General features: G+C 48.1%; 1 protein-coding gene across 1 annotated transcript in view; it reads left to right on the forward strand.

The window, feature by feature from the left end:
• Positions 1–10412: 10412 nt before the first annotated feature.
• LOC144675335 (hemopexin-like) overlaps positions 10413–16970 on the forward strand; it is a 35403-nt gene continuing 28845 nt past the window's right edge. The window contains exons 1-3 of the mRNA XM_078536170.1: positions 10413–10511; positions 12691–12758; positions 16823–16900. Coding sequence (XP_078392296.1) covers positions 10447–10511; positions 12691–12758; positions 16823–16900 — 211 coding nt within the window. The 5' untranslated portion in view covers positions 10413–10446. The remainder of the gene's footprint in view (positions 10512–12690; positions 12759–16822; positions 16901–16970) is intronic.

Raw genomic sequence — 16970 nt, forward strand, 5'->3', positions numbered from 1 at the left:
GCGTTCACCTCCTTCCTATAATATGAAGCCCAGAGCTGTACATAATACTGTGTCCCTATTAATAAAGCCCAGGATATTATATGCTTTATTAACTGCTCTCTCCACCTGTCCTGCCACCTTCAATGATCTATTCACATATACCCTCACGTCTTTCTGCTCCTGCACCCCCTTCTAAATTTCACCCCTTATTTTATATTGTCTGTCCATGTTCTTCCTACCAAAATGCATCACCTCACACTTCTCCACTTTGAGCTTCATCTGCCACCTATCTGCCCACCCCACCAAATTTTCAATGTCCTTTTGAAGTTCTACACCATCCTCCTCGCAGTTTATAACACTCCCAAGCTTCGTATCATCCACAAACTTTGAAATTCTCCCCTGCACACCAAGATCTAGATCATTAATATATATCAGGAAAAGCAAGGGTCCCAATACCGACCCCTGGGGAACTCCAGTGTGAACCATCTTCCAGTCCGAAAAATATCCATTGACCATTACTCTCTGCTTCCTATTTTTCAGCCAATTTTGTATCCACGTTTCTACTGTCCCTTTTATGCCATAAGCAATAACTTTTCTCACAAGTCTGTTGTGTGGCACTGTGTCAAATGTCTATTGAAAATCCATGTACACCACATCAACAGCATTACCCTCATCGACCTTTTCTGTTACCTCTTCAAAAAGCTCCAGAAAGTTAGTTAAACACGATTTCCCCTTTACTGGCTGCCTCTTCCTTATCAACCCATATTTTTCCATGTGACTACTAATTCTATTGCGAGTAATTGTTTCTAGAATCTTGCCCACCACTGAAGTTAAACTGACTGGTCTGTAATCGCTGGGCTTATCCTTACAACCTATTTTGAACAAGGGCATAATATTTGCAATTCCCCAGTCCTCTGGCACCTCCCCTGAGTCTAGGGAAGACTGAAAGATTGTGGCCAGTGCCCCCTGCAATTTCTACTCTCACTTCTTTCAACATCCTTGGCTCCATCTCATCCAATCCCAGTGCCTTGTCAAGTTACGTACTGACAGTCTATTCAACACTTCCTCCTTGTCAATTTTGAACCCTTCTAGTGTCAGTGTTCCCTCGTCTGTCACCACGGCCTGTGTAGCGTCTATCTCCTTGGTAAAGACAGGTGCAAAGTATTAATTTAATAACTCAGCCATGGCCCCTTCGTCCATGTGTAAATTCCCTTTTAGGTCCCTAATCGGCCCTACTCCTCCTTTAACCACCCTTTTCCTATTTATATGCCTATAGAAGACTTTGGGATTTTCCTTTATGTTGGCTGCCAGTCTTTTCTCATAATCCCTCTTCACTTCTCTAATATGCTTTTTCACCTCCCCTCTGAACCTTCTGTATTCCTCTTGGTTCTCAATTGTATTTTCTACCTGACACTCGTCATAAACACACTTTTTCTTCTTTATCTTAATTTCTGTCTCCTTTTCCATCCAGGGTGCTCTGGATTCATTTGCCCTACCTTTCCCTTTCGATGGAATACACCTTAACTGTGCCTGAACAAATTCTTTTTTGAAGGTAGCCCAATGTTCAGCTACAGTTTTTCCTGCCTATCTTTCATTCCAGTCTATTTGGCCCAGCTCCGTTCTTGCCCCGCCAGCTCTCACCCAGTTAATTATTCTTACTCTGGATTGCCTATCGTCCTTTTCTATCATCACCCTAAAATATACAATACAATGATCACTGTCTCCTAAATGTTCCCCCACATACACTTCATTTACTTGGCCCACCTCATTTCCAAGAACCAGGTCCAACAGTGCATCTTTTCTTGTTGGATTGGACACATACTGCTGTAGAAAATTCTCCGGAACACAATCTGGGAACTTTTGCCCCTCACCACTCTTTATACTACCACTGTCCCAGTCTACATTCAGGTAATTAAAGCCCCCCATTATAACTACTCTATAATGCCTGCATCTCTCTATAATTTCCCTGCAGATTTGTTCTTCTACGTCCTTCTCACTATTTGTTGGTCTAACTGAGCAATGTAATTCTCCCCTTATTGTTCCATAGCTCTAGCCAAATTGATTCTGTCCTTGAACCCTCTGGGACATCCTCTTTCTCCAGCACTGCAATGCTCTCCTTAACCAACACCGACACCCCTCCTCCTTTCCTATCTTTTCTGAACACCTTGTACCCAGGAATATTTAACACCCAGTTCTGCCCTTCCTTGAGCCAAGTCTCTGTTTTCACCACAACATCATATTTCCACATGGCAATCTGCACCTGTAACTCCCCAATCTTATTTACTATACTCCGTGTATTCACACACATGCACAGTAACCCTGATTTAGATTCTGTTACTTTCTCCCTCAACCTGACTCCACCTACTAATTTACTATTCTCTATACTAGTGCTATCTGTCCCTCTCAGCATTTTGTGGACCCAGGTATTCCTCTCTAATATTTATTCCCACACCCCTGCTGAGTTAGTTTAAAGCTCATCCAACAGCACTAGCAAAATGCCCCATAAGGAACTCAGTCCCAGCTCTGTTCAGGTACAGCCTGTCCGGCTTGTACAGGTGCCATCTCCCCCAGAACCAGTCCCAGTGTCCCAGGAACCTAAAGCCCTCCCTCCTGCACCATCTTTCCAGCCACACATTCATCTGCTTTATCCTCCTATTTCTGTACTCACTGGCACGTGGCACTGGGAGTAATCTGGAGATTATTACGTTAAAGGTCCTGTTTGCTAATTTTCTACCTAGCTCCCTAAATTCTGTCTGCAGGACCACATCCCCCTTCCTACCAAAGTCATTGGTACCAATGTGGACCACGACCTCTAGCTGTTTACCCTCCCCCAGAAGAATGTCCTGCAGCCGCTCTGTGACATCCTTGACCCTCCTCCTGCTCTCCCCCTCCCCCCCATCTCCTCCTCCTCTCCCCCCTCTGCCCCCATCTCCTCCTCCTCTCCGCCCTCCCCTCCCCCCATCTCCTCCTCCTCTCCCCCTTCCCCCTCATCTCCTCTTCCTCTCCCCCTCCCCCCCATCTCCTCCTCTCCCCCCTCCCCCCCATCTGCTCCTCCTCTCCTCCCCTCCCCCCATCTCCTCCTACCCCCCATCTCCTCCTCCCCCCCATCTCCTCCTCCCCTCCCCCCCATCTCCTCCTCCTCTCCCCCCCATCTCCTCCTCCCCTCCCCCCATCTCCTCCTCCCCTACCCCGCATCTCCTCCTCCACTCCCCCCATCTCCTCCTCCTCTCCCCCCCATCTCCTCCTCCCCTCCCCCCATCTCCTCCTCCTCTCCCCCCAACTCCTCCTCCTCTCCCCCTCCCCCCCCATCTCCTCTCCCCACTCCACCCCATCTCCTCTCCCCCCCTTCCTCCCATCTCCTCTCCCCCCATCTCGTCCTCCTCTCCCCCCTGCCCCCCATCTCCTCCTCCTCCTCTCCCCCTCCCCCCCATCTCCTCTTCCTCCTCTCCCCCCTCCCCATCTCCTCCTCCTCTCTCCCCTCCCCCCATCTCCCCCCCATCCCCCATCCCCATCCCCCATCCCCATCCCCCCATCCCCCATCCCCCACCATCTCCCCCCCCCCATCTCCACCCCCTCCATCTCCCCCTGACCCCCAACTCCTCCCCCCCCCACCCCCCGAGTTACTTCAGTCTGAGGCACGTCCTGCACACATGGTCATCCAGACTGCTAGGAGTGACTAGGATTTCCCACATAGCGCAGGATGTGCAAATCACGGGACTGAGCTCCCCAGGCATATCTTAGCTAAATATAATATGGACCCTTGCTTTTATTTTACCCTTACTCCTACTTGAGTATAGACTAGATGCTAAGTCCTCCAGATAGACTAGATCCTCTAGGTGCTGCTGACTGCCTGTCCCGGGGTCCTCCTCTCACACTCTCCTCTAGGTGCTGCTGACTGCCTGTCCCGGGGTCCTCCTCTCACACTCTCCTCTAGGTGCTGCTGACTGCCTGTCCCAGGGTCCTCCTCTCGCACTCTCCTCTAGGTGCTGCTGACTGCCTGTCCCAGGGTCCTCCTCTCACATTCTCCTCTAGGTGCTGCTGACTGCCTGTCCCAGGGTCCTCCTCTCGCACTCTCCTCTAGGTGCTGCTGACTGCCTGTCCCAGGGTCCTCCTCTCACATTCTCCTCTAGGTGCTGCTGACTGCCTGTCCCAGGGTCCCCCTCTCACATTCTCCTCTAGGTGCTGCTGTCTGTGTGTCCCAGGGTCCTCCTCTCACACTCTCCTCTAGGTGCTGCTGACTGCCTGTCCCAGGGTCCTCCTCTCACACTCTCCTCTAGGTGCTGCTGACTGCCTGTCCCAGGGTCCTCCTCTCACTCTCTCCTCTAGGTGCTGCTGACTGCCTGTCCCAGGGTCCTCCTCTCACACTCTCCTCTAGGTGCTGCTGACTGCCTGTCCCAGGGTCCTCCTCTCGCACTCTCCTCTAGGTGCTGCTGACTGCCTGTCCCAGGGTCCTCCTCTCACATTCTCCTCTAGGTGCTGCTGACTGCCTGTCCCAGGGTCCTCCTCTCACATTCTCCTCTAGGTGCTGCTGACTGCCTGTCCCAGGGTCCCCCTCTCACATTCTCCTCTAGGTGCTGCTGTCTGTGTGTCCCAGGGTCCTCCTCTCACACTCTCCTCTAGGTGCTGCTGACTGCCTGTCCCAGGGTCCTCCTCTCACACTCTCCTCTAGGTGCTGCTGACTGCCTGTCCCAGGGTCCTCCTCTCACTCTCTCCTCTAGGTGCTGCTGACTGCCTGTCCCAGGGTTTTCCTCTCACACTCTCCTCTAGGTGCTGCTGACTGCCTGTCCCAGGGTCCTCCTCTCACACTCTCCTCTAGGTGCTGCTGACTGCCTGTCCCAGGGTCCTCCTCTCACACTCTCCTCTAGGTGCTGCTGTCTGTGTATCCCAGGGCCCTCCTCTCACACTCTCCTCTAGGTGCTGCTGTCTGTGTGTCCCAGGAACAGATCTCACATAAGGGGACAAGTTTTTTATCATTTTATAATTCTTTATTTTTCATTTTTTATATCTTCATCAGTCTGAGACAGTTCTGTGCCTCAGGGAGCTTTTCCTTTGTGCATGTGTGAACTCACACGCTTGCCCTGCTCCCTCCAGACAGACAGCACCGTGCGCTTCTGCCCGTGTTCCACACTGGGCGGGCTGTCATTTCCCTCGCCAGCGTGAAATCGCCCCAATCGCTTCCCGCGCAAATTGCTTCCCAACTGTCCCCGCACGCCCCCACCAAGCCCGCCCAACGGGGGCAAAATTCTGCCCTATGTGTTTATTGGATGAGAGGTAATGATTTTTCCTGTGGCATCAACACTTGCTGCCCATGTCCACACTTGTAACTCTGCAATGGTGACTTCACAGCCTTTGGACAGGATTTTCGGGTTGTCGGGCAGGTGGACTCAGGAGCGGCCAGGAAACAGTCCGCGGCCTGTGATTGGGCCTCAGCCGTGATTCCGCGCTGGCTGGCCAATCAGCAACCAGCCAGCCTGAAAGGAGCACTGAGAAGTTCGAGCCGCCAGGGTGGGGGCAGGAGAAGGGGATACACAAGAGTCTGTGTATGTGCTGGGGAGGGGGGGGGCGCGGACTGAACCCTCCCTCAAACTGCCTCAGGGAGCTGAAGAATATTACAATCAAAAATAAAGATTTAGAAAATGTGAACAAATTGTCCCCACATAGGAATCACTCACATGAACATAAACGTCATAAAAATTAGGTCAAAACATTTTTTTAAATGACTGTTGGAAACCTCATCCTGCCCATGGATGAGGTTTCCACAAAAATGCAAAGGCCGCTTGGCCAATTTGCCCGCCCACCAATCGTAAGGTTGGTGGGGAGCACAAAATAGCTTTAAATTAATTGCTTAATGGCTTTAACAGGCCTCTTAATTGTTGGCAGGCACACGGCCAACTCATGAGCGTGCCCGCTGACTGAAATATTGCACGAGTGCGCGATGATGTCAGGACACGCGCTCAATGTCATCGTGCACTATTTTACACCCAATCTGCCCGCCCGTGAGATTTAAAATCATGTCCCTTGTGACTTTGGCTTATTTCAGGCAGTCACAGATTCTCTAAGCTCAATTTTCTAACCTACCATCACCTTCCTTGTCTTTCTCATCCCCAAAATTGATGAGTAAGATGTTCTGCTTCCCTTCTTCTTCCTCCTCATTGTCATTCTCCTCTTCCTCCTATTCCATATCATCTTCCTTTCCCTCCTCTTCTTCGACTTCTACCTTCTCTTCCTCATCTTCCTGCAAATGTCTTTGTCTTCTGCTCCTCAATCACTCTCTCATAGTTGTAGGAAAGGGTAACTACTACCTGTGTGATCTGCACCCCAAGTAACAGTTGAGAAGAGGAGTGAGGAACCCAAGAGAAGAGAGGGCAGGAAAACGGACTTTAAACCCCCTGCAGCCTTGCAGGTGTCCATGTAGTGGAGGTACGGATGCCCAGGAAGTCATGACCCAGTGGCAATTTCACCATACAGAAGGTCTTTGGGTACAGCCATCATCCATCCGACCAACACAGCTGAGCAAATGTAGACGTTGTTGGCTGAGCAATGAGTGTTTGCTGATGGAATTAGCACACTCCAGGGCCACTGAGTTGGTGACCTTGTTCTGCTGAGAGATGCTGAGGATATGTCTGAAACAGCGGAGGTGGAAACTGTTCAGACCTTTCTCCTGCCTAGCATATGTTGTCCAGGTCTCACCACTGTAGGGCAGTGCACTGAGGATGCCGACTTGGTAGACTCATAGTTTGCTGTTCTCAGTCAGGTTGCTATTGTTCCAAACTCTCTTACTCAACTTGGACAGAACAGCTGCAGCTTTTGTGCTCTGTATGCTAATTTTAACATCAAGTGCTGATTGTGGAGCCTGGATATGTGAAGCTTGGATATGTGAAGCTATCAACAGCCTCCAGTGTCACATTGTCAATGCTGATAGACGGCAGAATAGCATCGTCCTGGACCATGACCATTTGTCTCCCTGATGCTGATGGAAAGAGGAGATCACATTGAGCAGCTTTGTGGGCAGCCAATATTCTCCAGCACCTTAAATAGACTGTCTCTGCTCACATGGTCAAATGCTTCAGTGAGATCGATGAAAGCAATATAAAGTGGCCTCCTTGGCTCAGGGTATTTTCCTTGCAGCTGTGGGACTGAGAAGATCATGCCAATTGTAGATCTTCCAGTTCTGAAACCGCACTGGGATTCGGGGTAGATGTGTTCAGCCAGGAACTGCAGTCTGACACGGGCAACACAGGCAAATACTTTTACCATAATGCTCAGCAGGGAGATGCCTCGATGGTTGGTGCAATTGTTGCAGTCGCCCTTGTGCTTGTATATGGGGGTCACAATCTTTGCATCACGCATAACCTGGGGCACTGCCCCCTCCCTCCAGCAGAGACAGAGAAGTTTTTGCAGATGCTGCAGGAGTGCTGGTTTGCCGTGTTTGATGAGTTCAGGCAGAATAGTATCAGCACCTGGAGGTTTGCCCAAGGCAGGCCAATCAATAGCTTTGCTAAGCTCCACCATTGTGGGTTCAATATCCAGCTCTGCCTTGACAGACAAGCTTGCTATGGTGTCTAGAGCTTCCTTGGTGACAGTGTTCTCCCTTTAGTACAACTCAAGGTAGTGTTCTACCCGGCTCTCCAACTGTTTATTGCAGTCAGTGGTGACCACCCCACCTTTGTTTTCAATGGAGCTGTTTTCTTTGCTGAAGGATCTGGTGCCTTTTTGATCCTTCCATACATGTCACTCGCATTCCCTGTGTTGGAGGACATCTCGGTATTCTGGCAAAGCTGTAAACAGTAGTCATTGGTTCATGGTCTAGCAGTAGCCTGTCGGAAGGTACTTCAGGTGGCTCTATGTACATTCTCACTTGGATCTCTCTTATAATTAGTGAGAGGGGACTGCTTGGCTTCAATGGCAGGTTCCATCACAGTGATGTTAGCCTCGAGCAAACAAGCAAGTTTCCATTCTTGCTTTCTCTATGTTGAGTTTGTGGTATTTGTAGATGGTGTTCAAAGTATGTCCCGTTTCACTTCTGCACTCTGTGTGGGAATGCCAGAGAGCACCCGTTCAATCGAGGTGTGGAATTGTTGCTTTTCATCCCGGTAGGCATATGGCTGATGTTGACATGAGGTCGGCATTTCTGCTTTGAATGAAAAAACTTCAAGAGTTGCATCCTCAAACTAGCGCATACCAGGGAATGATCTGCATCACAGTCAGTGCTGTGGGAGCTGCTTATGTTGAGAATGTAGGTCATAGCGTCATGTCTGGTGATGATCAGGTGCAGCTGGTGCCAATGCCCTGATCTTGGATGTCTCCAGAAGCAAGGTTTGTCCTGAAAGAAGATGTTTGTTACATAAAGCTCGTGGTAGCAGCCAAGCTCAAATAGTTTCTGCCCATTCTCATTTATCTTTCCCAGGCCATGATGTCTGACACAGGACGGCCATGTCTAATGGTCTGTGCTCACTGCTGAACTGAAAACCCATCACTAGGTAAAGATGAAGGCAAAATACTGCGGACTCTGGAAATCTGAAACAAAAACAAAAGTTGCTGGAAAAACTCAGCAGGTTTGACAGCATCTGTGGCGAGAAAGACAGAGTTAACGTTTCGAGTCCAGATGACTCTTCTTCAGAACTAAAGAGAAGTAGAAATGTGGTGAAATATATATTTTTTAAGGGGGTTGGGACAGGTGGAGCTGGATAGAGGGCCACTGATAGGTGGAGGCAAAGGAGAGGTTAAGAAAGATGTGGAAGGGGTGTTAATGGTGGTGATAATGGTGGAGGAGGTATAATGATGACATTAAGAGTAGAAAGCAGGATGAGCAAGTGACAGATAGCCCTAGTGGGGGGTGGGGTGGGGGGAGGAGACGCTGTGGGAGAAAAGATCGAAATAGGCTAAAAGGTGGGGATGAAACAATGAATGGAAATGCATTTTTTAAAAATAATAGAAATAGGTGGAAAAAAATGTATATATAAAAATTTTAAAATAAATATTTGTAAAAAGGGGGATCAAAAAGTGGTGAGGATGGAGGAGAGAGTTCATGGTCTGAAGTTGTTGAACTCAATATTCAGTCCGGAAGGCTGTAAAGTACCTAGTCGGAAGATGAGGTGCTGTTCCTCCAGTTTGCGTTGAGCTTCACTGGAACAATGCAGCAGACCAAGGACAGACATGTGGGCATGAGAGCAGGGTGGAGTGTTAAAATGCCAAGCGACAGGGAGGTCTGGGTCATGCTTGCGGACAGACCGGAGGTGTTCCGCAAAGCGGTCACCCAGTCTGCGTTTGGTCTCTCCAATGTAGAGGAAACCGCATTGGGAGCAGCGAGTGCAGTAGACTAAATTGAGGGAATTGCAAGTGAAATGCTGCTTCACTTGAAAGGAGTATTTGGGCCCTTGGACAGTGAGGAGAGGGGAAGTGAAGGGGCAGGTGTGCCACCTTCTGCGGTTGCATGGGAAGGTGCCGTGGGAGGGGGTTGAGGTGTAGGGGGTGATGGAGGAGTGGACCAGGGTGTCCCGGAGGGAAGGATCCCTGCAGAATGCCATCGGGGGTGTGAAGGGAAGATGTGTTTGGTGGTGGCATCATGCTGGAGTTGGCGGAAATGGCGGAGGATGATCCTTTGAATGCGGAGGCTGGTGGGGTGATAAGTGAGGACAAGGGGGACCCTGTCATGGTTCTGGGAGGGAGGAGAAGGTGTGAGGGCAGAGGCGCGGGAGATGGGCCGGACACAGTTGAGGGCCCTGTCAACCACTGTGGGTGGAAAACCTTGGTTTAGGAAGAAGGAGGACATGTCAGAGGAACTCTTTTTGAAAGTGGCATCATCAGAACAGATGCGACGGAGGCGAAGGAACTGAGAAAATGGGATGGAGTCCTTACAGGAAGCGGGGTGTGAGGAGCTGTAATCGAGGTAGCTGTGGGAGTCAGTGGGCTTGTAGTGAATATTGGTGCCCTTTATTTTATAATGTCTCTGCATCAATTCACATTTCTCTGCATTAAAATTCACCTGCCATATATCGGCCTGTTTCATCAGTTCTTGTCCTCCCAAAATCTGTTACTATCGTCCTCTTGGTTTATTACATCTGACTTCCAATGTGATATGTCACACATACCTAGCTTATTAATATAAGTCAAAAAGAGCAGTGATCCCAACACCAAACTCTGGGGAACAGCACCTCCAGTCTGAAAAAAAACAGCCATTCCCAACACTTTCTGTCCTCAGCAAATTATATCCATGCTGCCGCTGCCCCTTTAACCTCTCATGGGTTTTGATTTTGCAAACAAGTCTGATATGTGAAACTTTATCAAAAAGTCTTTCGAAAGAGTCTGAGTCAGGGACTGTTTGTTCTGACACTGACCTCTCTGCTCCAGTAGGACCTTGCCATGTGTTTGTTTTGAAAAAGGCTATGTTGACTGGATGTATATATATAGTCCTCAGTCTTGGCCACAACACCCAGCCCAGCACAGAAGCAGATCAACTGAGGGACCATGAAGTTTCTACTGGGAGGGTTGTGTCTGTCTTGGGTTCTGGCCCTTGGCTTCTCTTACCCCTGGTGAGTACTGCATTTGTGCCGAGTTCCTGCAGCTTGGCATGTTAGAGCATTCAGTTATTGCAGGTTAAATAGGTGGTTCATAGGGTGTGTGCAGTGCCCTGTCTGCTACTGAGTCATACACCAGGAAACGTCTGGTGTATTAAATTAAACAATTTAAATGACAAAACTGATGGGTGTTTATTTTTGCATAGTTTCAATCCAAGTTAACAGATGATTCAAATGAAGCCAATTTGATCTAAGATGGTTAGACAGTGGACACATCAGGAACAAGAGAGACTACTCATCTTCTGGATTCTTTGCTGTAATCTCTGAAGTGGTCGCTCACTGAGTCACAGCTGATGTTTGAGAGGAGACAGCAGGAGAGTTCCAGGTCTCTAGGGGATGAATTATGAATAAAAGGAATTTAGTACACTGGAGGAAAGCAAACTGAGGGGAGAACAGATAGAAATTGTTCTTCTGAATAATGAAGGGTTGAGGTAACTGAATCAGTGCAGAACCTGAACTTCACCAGCCTGGAGCAGGTTAAGAGTCAATATTCTGAGCACTTTGATCACTGGCCAATGGTTGCTGGGATGATAAAGAGGGTAAACACAGGGTGACACAGAGGGTGACACAGAGGGCGCTCCATGTCTCTTGCAGCCAGTGATGAAACCCGTCACCTATAGTAACATCTCAGAGAAGCACCTCTCCCCACAAAACCTGAATGTGGAAAACACTCCAGGAAAGGAAAGTCATTGTGTTTTCTTAATCTACTCTGGGAAAGTGGGGCTCGATTGCAGTTGGGTTTTGTACAGTGAACGAGGCACATCTCTTTTGATCTATGCTGGTGCTGTAGTTATGTTACATGGTTATGTTACTGGACTAATAATCCAGAGCTAGGGAGTGGGGAGAATGTGGAACTCACTATCACAGGGAGTGGTCGAGGTGAATATTGTAGATGCATTTAAGGGGAAGCTGGATAAACACAAGGGAGAAAGAAGAATATGTTGATCGGGGGAGATGAAGAGGGGGTGGAAGGAGGCTCATGTGGAGCAGAAAGACCAGCACAGAGCAGTTCCTGTGGTCTGTTTAGGTGCTGGACTGTCTATGTAGTAATATATGGATTTGAGAATAGTGCTGCAGGAAATGCAGGAGTGAAAATGTTGCAGCACTGTTCAAAAACAGAGGAAAGACAGAAACTGGCAACTACAAGCTATCAGTTTAATGTCAGTTTTAGAAAAAGTAATGGAGACCGTTGTCAAGGACAAAACTAACTCTCACTTGGTGAAGTATGGCATAGACTGCGCAAATTTGTAAAGGTGAATCATGTCTGTAATGTTTGAGCTTTTTGATGAAGTAACAGGGTGGGTCGATGAAGGTTACGCAGCAGATGTATATAGTACCATATAACAAGAGCACATGGTATTACACGCTAAGGGATAGATGGGAGTGAGTAGTGGTTTTCTGACTTAACGAAAGTACATAAAAACATATGAAATAGGAGCAGGAGTAGGCCATTCAGCCCCTTGAGCTTGCTCCGCCATTCAACTGGACCATGGCTGATCTCGTACCTCAACCCCATTTCCCTGCACTACCCCCATATCCCTCTGATATGCAGTGGAGTCCCCCAGAGGTCAGTATTAGGATCATTGTTTCTCCTTGTTCTATGTAAATGAGCCGGGTTTGAGTCTACGGAGTAAATTCTTGAAGTTTGTGAACGATACAAAACTTGACAACAAAGTAAATATTCGGGGGGTTAGGAGCAGAGATCTGGAGGATGGAATAGTGAGACACACAGATACAAGCCAGTTACAATTTAATGCAGATAAACCTTACCGAATCTCTAGAAAGACCTCGATTAGAGCAGCCCTCAGACTTCTAAACCCTTAGGAAATACAAAGCAAGTTAATACTTCCCCATAGTGTAACCCGGAGTGAACACGAGCAAGGGCAGGACTGATCTTGGCAATGAGAGCTTTGGTTAAAGAGCCTGTCAACAATAAGCATCGAGCCTCACAGAGAAAGAATAGTTATTTCAGTCAGGTACTGGGGAGGGGGCAGTCAGTGGCGATGGAACTCTATCCGACCCTCAGCACACGTCATGTCCTGAAGAGAGATTGCAAGAAATCTGGAAGAAAAGGTGAGACAAGGACAATTGCCAGATAACCACTTGGTTAAAGATATTTGTTGTTTAATTCCAGGATGAAGGGTCATCCAAACATCACACATGACGAGTTAAGCCAGCACCATCCACATCCCAGAATTGCAGGTTAGTATCCACTCTGCTGCTCTCCTCCACGCCTCTAGGGACAGGAAGAGGTCATTTAACCCCTCGATTCTGTTCCATCATTCCATGAAATTGCAGCTGATCTGTGGTCTAACTCCATAAAACTGCCTTATCCCCATATCCCTTAATACCTTAATACCATTGGTTAAAAAAACTATCAATCTCAGATTTCAAATTAACATTTGATCTGTGTGAAAGAGAGTTCCAACCTTTGTGTGGACAAGTGTTTCCTCATCTCACTCCTGAAAGGCCTATCTCTAATTTTCAGACTCTGTCTCCTAGGCGTAGACTCCCCAGCCAGCGAAAATAGTTTCTTTCTATCGACCCTATCTGTTCCCCTTAATATCCTGAAAACTTCAATCAAATCACCCTCTAATTTTCCAAATCCCAGGGAATACAACCTAGTTTGTATAATCTCTCCTTGTAATTTAATCCTTGGAGTCCAGCTATCATTCTGGTAAATCTACACTGCACTCTCTCCAAGGCCAGGATATCCTTCCTAAGTTGTGGTGCCCAGAACTGTTCATAGTGACTGCAGGTGTGGGTCTAACCAGGGCTATGTGTACCTGAAGCAGGGATTCTACCCCCTAGTCTCTGGGTATGAAGACCAACATTCCTTTATCCTTTGATTATTTTCTGTACCCCAAGTCTCTTTGGGCCTCCAAGTTTCCAGCTTTTCACTATTTAGAAATTACCCCGTACTATAGAGTTGATAATCTGTCTGATGCAATGCCTTGGCCTAAAACATGGGCCTGAGTATTTCTCTGCCCACCATCTGAAGAGTCACTGGGGGTGGGACTCCGAGTGCCCTGCAGCCATTTCACACTTGGACGAGTGTCCGTTGGCTGCAGGCTGGACTTTCACCCCTCGATTTGGCAAGTGACAGTGCTGCAGTGGACAGATGAGGAAGATCAGGAAGATGTTGGAGCTTAAGTGCGGGGAGCAGAAGCCAAGGTAAGTTTAAGGGGTCCTAGGGCGGGGAGGGTACGGAGGGCCTGGGGGGTGCAAATCGCTAATGTAACCCCCCTGTTTAAGAAGGGAGTGAGGCAAAAGACAGGAAATTACAGGCCGATTAGCCTGACCTCGGTCGTTGGTAAGATTTTAGAGTCCATTATTAAGGATGAGATTTCAGAATACTTGGAAGTGCATGGTAAAATCGGGCAAAGTCAGCATGGTTTCATCAAGGGGAGGTCATCCCTGACAAATCTGTTAGAATTCTTTGAGGAGGTAACGAGTAGGTTAGACAAAGGAGAGCCAATGGATGTTATCTACTTGGACTTCCAGAAGGCCTTTGACAAGGTGCCGCACAGGAGGCTGCTCAGTAAGATAAGAGCCCATGGTGTTAGAGGCAAGGTACTAGCATGGATAGAAGATTGGCTGTCTGGCAGGAGGCAGAGAGTGGGGATAAGGGAGTCCTTCTCAGGATGGCGGCCGGTGACTAGTGGAGTTCCGCAGGGGTCAGTGTTGGGACCACAACTTTTCACTTTATACATTAATGATCTAGATGAAGGAACTGAGGGCATCCTGGCTAAGTTTGCAGATGATACAAAGATAGGTGGAGGGACAGGTAGTATTGAGGAGGTGGGGAGGCTGCAGAAGGATTTGGACAGGTTAGGAGAATGGGCAAAGAAGTGGCAGATGGAATACAACGTGGGGAAGTGTGAGGTCATGCACTTTGGTAGGAAGAATAGAGGCATAGACTATTTTCTAAATGGGGAGAGAATTCAGAAATCTGGAGTGCAAAGGGACTTGGGAGTCCTAGTCCAGGATTCTCTTAAGGTTAACTTGCAGGTTGAGTCGGTAGTTAGGAAGGCAAATGCAATGTTGGCATTTATTTCGAGAGGACTATATAAAAGCAGGGATGTGCTGCTGAGGCTTTATAAGGCTCTAGTCAGACCACATTTAGAATATTGTGAACAATTTTGGGCCCCGTATCTCAGGAAGGATGTGCTGGCCCTGGAGAGGGTCCAGAGGAGGTTCACGAGAATGATCCCAGGAATGAAAGGCTTAACATATGAGGAACGTTTGAGGACTCTGGGTCTATACTCGATGGAGTTTAGAAGGATGAGGGGGGATCTGATTGAAACTTACAGAATACTGAAAGGCCTGGATAGAGTGGACATGGGGAAGATGTTTCCATTAGTAGGAGAGACTAGGACCCGAGGGCACAGCCTCAGAGTAAAGGGAAGACCTTTTAGAACAGATGAGGAGAAACTTCTTTAGCCGGACAGTGGTGAATCTATGGAATTCATTGCCACAGAAGGCTGTGGAGGCCAGGTCATTGAGTGTATTTAAGACCGAGATAGATAGGTTCTTGATTGGTAAGGGGATCAAAGGTTACGGGGAGAAGGCGGGAGAATGGGGTTGAGAAACTTATCAGCCATGATTGAATGGCGGAGCAGTCTCGATGGGCCGAATGGCCTAATTTCTGCTCCTATGTCTTATGGTCTTATGCAAAGGGGGCGATTGGGGTGTCAGGGAGAGGCATGGGGAGGGAGGGAAGTTCAAAGGCCACCAGACCTCAAGGTGGGAAGGGAGGGTGCCCCCAGTCAGGAGGGGGCCGATCGAGGGTCCCCTCACCCCTTCCCACCCACGATCGAGGCCCGTAGAGTTTCAGGGACATCATTAGTCACATTCTACCAGTTTGAGTATCTGCCCATTATCCCTTCTCGCTACCCCTGACACTCAATTTCCTAACTAGGTCAATCCCTTTAAATCCTCGTTCACAGTTTCTTTTGAGGGACTTTATCAGTGTCCTCTGGAAGTCCGTATAAATAATATCCTTAGTTGGCTTTTTCTTCCTTTTTCATATGGTCTCTAAACTCTTTAGCTGTCCATGGTTGTTTCTCACAAGTGAAGCACTTGCCCCTGAGGTCTGTAAACTGATTCTGTATCACTTCTTTCCTCCCCTTCCCCGATCCTCGGTCATGTTACTCATTAACAGATTTACCCAGTTTACTGTGGACAGTCTCTGTCTCATCCCATTAAATGCAGTCTCACCTAAAGCTAGAATCTTAACAGCTGTTTCGAGCTTTTCCTTTTCAAACACTATGTTAAATTTGACCATATTATGATCGCTATTGGATAAGTGTTCATACACTGTTAGGCTGTTAACTGAATCTGGCTCATTCTTCATCACTAAATCTAACATTACAGCCTTGGTTCAAACATGGACAAAAGAGCTGAACTCCCGAGGTGAGGTGAGAGTGACTGCCCTTGACATCAAGGCAGCATTTGACTGAGTGTGGCATCAAGGAGCCCTAGCAAAACTGGAGTCAATGGGAATCAGGGGGAAAACTCTCTGCTGATTGGAGTCATACCGAGCACAAAGGAAGCAGTTGTTGGAGGCCAATCATCAGTTCCTAACAGCACTGTGGGTGTACCTACACCACATGGGCTGCAGTGGTTCAAGAAGGCAGCTCACCACCACCTTCTCAAGGGCAATTAGGGATGGGCAATAAATGCTGGCCTAGCTAGCGACACCCACATCCCATGAATGAATTTAAAAAATACATGGCCTGCCCCCTTCATTGATTCTAGGACATATTGTTTGAGAAAATTATCCCAGACATACTCCCCCTGGACTATCATCAGCCTGTTATATTGCCCGCTCCTTAGGATGAAAAGAGTGCAACATTGAACCTCCACCCTGACAGTGAATTCTGACAGTGAGTGTAATCCCAATGATGAAGTATTCATTCACTCTATCCAATAGAGTCCTCCCTTCAGACCATAGAATACTAGTGACCAAAATGCATTTTGACCAAAAGTCACTTCAGTCCAACGACATAACATTCCAACCAATCAGACTGCTCCCATCCATTCACAACCTAGTGGGTGAGATCCATCCAAGCTGGTCTAACTAAACGGAATCCCAATCAACGAAGTCTCTCCCATCCAGTTACCCTGTGTAGAAGGCCAGTGAATGAAAATGTTTTCACTTGTATTAGCCCAGACGTCAGTGTATTTCAAGTTTCTACATATTGTCTTGGCCATCGCACTGGTTTGGTCCCCTTTCACTAAGTGTCAATGATTTATTTTTCCAGGTTTTCCTGAGCGTTGTGACGGCCTCGGATTTGATGCAATCACCCTGGATGAGCAGGGAGTCACCTACTTCTTCCGAGGTAAGACTTGAGCGACAGGGTCGGAGAGCAGAATTTCCTCACTTGGTCTGCTCCCAGCTAAAACAACACC

This window comes from Cetorhinus maximus, unplaced genomic scaffold (assembly GCF_964194155.1).
Source record: "Cetorhinus maximus unplaced genomic scaffold, sCetMax3.hap1.1 HAP1_SCAFFOLD_954, whole genome shotgun sequence".
NCBI classification, from domain to species: Eukaryota; Metazoa; Chordata; class Chondrichthyes; order Lamniformes; family Cetorhinidae; genus Cetorhinus; species Cetorhinus maximus.